This window comes from Fulmarus glacialis, unplaced genomic scaffold (genome assembly GCF_000690835.1).
Source record: "Fulmarus glacialis isolate BGI_N327 unplaced genomic scaffold, ASM69083v1 scaffold32579, whole genome shotgun sequence".
Lineage (NCBI taxonomy): Eukaryota > Metazoa > Chordata > Aves > Procellariiformes > Procellariidae > Fulmarus > Fulmarus glacialis.
The window spans coordinates 405-4,852 of NW_009234431.1; the positions used below are offsets into that span (position 1 = coordinate 405).

General features: G+C 54.7%; 1 protein-coding gene across 1 annotated transcript; it reads left to right on the forward strand.

Annotated features, from left to right (window-relative positions):
- Nucleotides 1-2: 2 nt before the first annotated feature.
- On the forward strand, nucleotides 3-3,339 carry ATN1 (atrophin 1; the record flags this gene model as incomplete). Its single annotated transcript, XM_009585644.1, is given in 6 exon segments — nucleotides 3-26; nucleotides 135-564; nucleotides 567-839; nucleotides 2,124-2,267; nucleotides 2,537-2,717; nucleotides 3,306-3,339. Coding segments are annotated over 6 exon segments (1,086 nt in total), but the record flags the coding sequence as incomplete, so codon positions are not given.
- Nucleotides 3,340-4,448: the final 1,109 nt, after the last annotated feature.

Below are 4,448 nucleotides of genomic sequence, written 5' to 3' on the forward strand. Positions count from 1 at the left end.
AGGAGCGGGAGCTGGAGAGGAGCGTGGTAGGTCTGGGGACCCCGCTGCCCCAGCACAGCCAGGGGGGATGCTTGAGGACCCCCTCGGCCACTCCCTGCTGGGACCCTGACACCGCTCTCTCTGCTCTCTTGCAGAAGATGGCCCAGGAGGGCCGGCCGGTTGAGTGCTCGTCCCTCGGGCCGGTTCCCCACCGCCCCTCCTTCGAGCAGGGCAGTGCTGTAGCGACTGTTCCCCCGTACCTGGGCCCCGACACCCCAGCTCTGCGCACCCTCAGCGAATACGCACGGCCCCACGTCATGTCCCCCAGCAACCGCAACCACCCTTTCTACGTGCCCCTGGGTGCAGTTGACCCAGGCTTGCTGGGGTACAACGTGCCGGCCATCTACAGCAGTGATCCAGCGACGAGGGAGCGAGAGCTGAGGGAGCGGGAAGCCCGCGAACGAGACCTGAGGGACCGGGACCTGCGTGAACGTCTCAAGCCCGGCTTTGAAGTCAAGCCAGCTGAGTTGGAGCAGCTCCACGCCGTGCCAGCTGCTGCCATGGATCCGTTCCCACGCCACGGCGGGCGGCCCCCGGCCTTCATCCCGCTTTTCCCTTCCACCCAGGGCTGGGCCACTTGGAGCGGGAGAGGCTGGCGCTGGCAGCTGGCCCGACCCTTCGTCCCGACATGTCGTACGCCGAGCGCTTGGCGGCTGAGCGCCAGCACGCCGAGCGGGTGGCTGCTCTCAGCAATGACCCTCTGGCCCGGCTGCAGATGCTCAATGTGACACCTCATCATCATCAGCATTCCCACATCCACTCCCACCTCCATCTCCACCAGCAGGATGCCATACATGCAGGTAAGGACCCCATGGTGATGGTGCCCTGCACAAAGCCCTGCTCTGCCTCCTACTGCGCCCTCCTTGCGCTCCCTCCCTCTGACCCTGGGGAAGCCCAAAAGCTGCCAAGACTAGACTTTGAGGCCCCAGATCCACCTCTTTGGCCAGAAATGTCAACATCACAGTCATTTAGCCTTGCCCTCGCTCCCATCCCACCAAAGACACTGACACCTGTTGCAAGTATCGGGGAATCTATGAGTTTGCTGCTTAGTGGCAAGCAGAGTTGTTTGCACCATGTCCTTTAGTTCTTGATCTCTGGGGATGCGATATGAGTGCTGGGGTCCCATTGGCTACCAGGGTGATGGTGCTGTGGACTGTGTCCCTCATACTGTGGTCTGCAGAGGGAGTGGGAGCCCTGCTAACAACAGTTTCGACAGTATCCTTAGGACTAATGAAATGTTGGTTCTCTAGTTTGCTCCTGTGGCTCTTGCTGCAGATGGTGGGATTGGATGGGAGAAAAGATGGGCTAATTGTAAGGAACTGGAGGCTGCTGTCCTTCAGAATTGAGTGGTGGTCCCTTCCATTTTCACATCCTACAGGAAAGCAAAGTAAAAAGAAGTTTAGGGATGAAAATCTCGGGGAAGCAAAGCCCAAACTACAATACAACAGGAAAAAGTGCTGTGCCTGCTCAGGTACTGTGAGCAGTCAGTGGGGTCTGGTGGCAGAGTCACAGACAGACACCCGCTCTAAGCTGCCACAACTACTCGGAGATGGCATCAGGTACAAATGAATGTCCATTCCCCCACACTCCGTAGCCGGGCACCTCCAGCCAGCACTCTGGCAGTAAGTCCAAAACACTGGAAAGAGCAATTTTCATGTACATAGTACCTTGCATTTCAGCCTTAGATAGTACTCGGTGCCTGGCACTGAGCGTCTGTGCTGGATGAGACCTGGAAATGGAAGCACCCAATGCACATGAATGACAGCCAGGGTGGCAGATAGGCACGATGTTGGGTACAGACGTGATTGCAGAACAGGTCCTTGCAGAATCGACTTTAAGGAACAGTACTTCTCCCTGAGGTGTGTAGGGACAGAGCTATGCCAGACTGGTTCACGTGAAATTCAGTGGAGGCAAAAAGACTAACACTCAGAAGAACATGGTACTGCGTTGTCTAGCCTTGAAATCATCCCATCCCTAACGCACACCGACCCTCTCCATGTCTGTTGTGTTGTACCTTGCACCTTTCTCTGTGTCACCTCTTACAAAGCACGGGACAATTACCTTGTGATATCTTTTCTTCCCAGCCTCAGCCTCTGTTCACCCTCTTATTGACCCACTCGCCTCGGGATCACACCTCACCCGGATACCATACCCAGCTGGAACCATCCCCAACCCTCTCCTGCCTCACCCTCTACATGAGAATGAAGTGCTGCGCCACCAGCTTTTTGGTAAGGATGCTCACAGGATGCTCACAGAGACTCCTCTAAAGAGCATCAGCAGAGCTCCAAGGGGCAGGGTGGTCATGAGGGGTCACAGTACCAAACTGAGGTCTATTAAACAGAGCTCTGGCATGGCGTAGGAAGGCTGATCAGGGGATGAGCAAGTCCTGCACATGGGCAAGGAAGTGCTGTAGAGTCTTGACTGAGCTATGGAGCCATGGGTGAGGATGGAGCTGTTATGTTAACTTGTTTATTCCCTGTTTCATCTTTGGCTGCAGCTGCACCCTACAGGGACCTGCCGGGCTCTCTCTCCGCGCCCATGTCAGCAGCACATCAGCTCCAGGCCATGCACGCACAGTCAGCTGAGCTGCAGCGCCTGGCTCTGGAACAGCAGCAGTGGCTTCACGCCCATCACCCTCTGCACGGCGTGCCGCTCCCAACGCAGGAGGATTACTACAGGTGCATGGACCTGCTTTCTCTGCGGCACGGGGCGAGCAGACCGCTCTGTCCTCACAAGTACACCTCCAGGCCCAGCCCCGACCTGGGGGTGGCAGAGGCGGCGAGGACAGGGAAGCGTTGTCCCTGATGTGGGTGCCTCGGCCTGAGCCCACACCTGGGAGCAGGGATGCCTTGCCACTGGGGCACAGCTGTGGGTTGGCCACCAGGAAGGTCATTCTTGGCCTTCGGTGGCTGTTCGGTGGCTAATCTTATGTGGGGTCTCAGCGCCTCTCCTCTGGGGGAGTAAACGTGCATGTTTCACACATGCTAATACAGTTACGACTAACTGATACCCCTGCCAAAATACCAAATGTTCGCAAGGGTTGGATGCTTTTGCCAAGACAAGGCTTTCACAAGTGCATGGGGAAGCACATTGGGAAAGAGAGAGGTGCAATGTTTTACCTTTTCAATAGCACCTCCTACTTCAACGATTTGCAAAACTTTCCAAGCCAGCAGTGTTGTGCGGGTCTAGATTAACAAAAGGCAGTGGGAGATGCTAAATTGCCTTTTTCTCTCACACAATCACCTTGTTCCTCTTCTTTATCCTAGCCACCTGAAGAAAGAAAGTGACAAACCCCTTTAAATGGACTTCTACTGTCAACGTGACATCATCATGTCTTTCTCTCAAGAGGAGCAATCAATCAACCAAATTCGGGGGGAGGGGAAGCTGCAGAGTGACACATCCTGATCCCACCAAGCGGTAGAGTGCAAGAGAAGACGGGACAAAAAGTACAGGATGGCATCCTGGGAGCAGAAAGTGGAGGAGAGAAAATGGGGAGGGACTGAAACACCACTAATGGATATGAAACGACCGCTCGGTACGTGATTTCAGCAGAGCTCTGAAGAAAACAGAATCAGCATTGCACAGAGCTCAAAAAGACAAAGACTGATGTGAATTCAGGATGGCAGCAGCTCCATCCTTTGTGTTGGGGGAACAGTTGCATTTAGTAAAAAGTGCAGAGCATTACACAATGCTGCTGCCTTTTCTGCTTCTGCGAGGAGGAGGTGCAGCCAAGAACTCAAAACCCAACAGAGCCTTTTTTCAAGATGCCTCCTCACACCCCACCCCCCCTTTAGGTGTAAGATACTGCTTAGCGATACAGAAAAGCAACGTGGAACTTTTTCAGATTAGCCAGAGCAGCTTCCCATTCTCCAGCATCCCTTCTGATGCAAATAAAGCATTACGGGACCCCTGCAAAAGCGGCCGCTCCTGCCTGCAGAGGGACCAGTCCCAGCCATTGGGGTGCAAAGCACCGCAAGACTGTTTTGCAAGATGGTGGCTGTGCTTTCCCACGGCTGACAGGCACGGGCACGGCCACGAGGTGCAAAGCACCAGGAAACTGTTTTCAAGACTGCACTCACCACCATGACCCCTTCGAGCCCTGCGGGGAGAGCTGATGTGGCCGAGCGTATGGCGTCCCGGGACTGTCTTTAAGATGGCGGCTGCCCCTTTCCCCTCACCCATTCTAATTGATGTACTTTAACTCATGCACATCCTATTAGACGTGGCAGTTTTATGTAGCAACTTGTGACTCCCTTGCCCCCGCGTGCGTGTCTGATTTCACAGTTGTATCTCTCGATTGGTCCCCATATATATATTTACTTAACCATTAAAAGGAAAAGAAAACCAACCAACAACCCAGCTATGGAAAAACACCCCAACGAAGTTCCCCACGCACTCCCAAGCCCCAA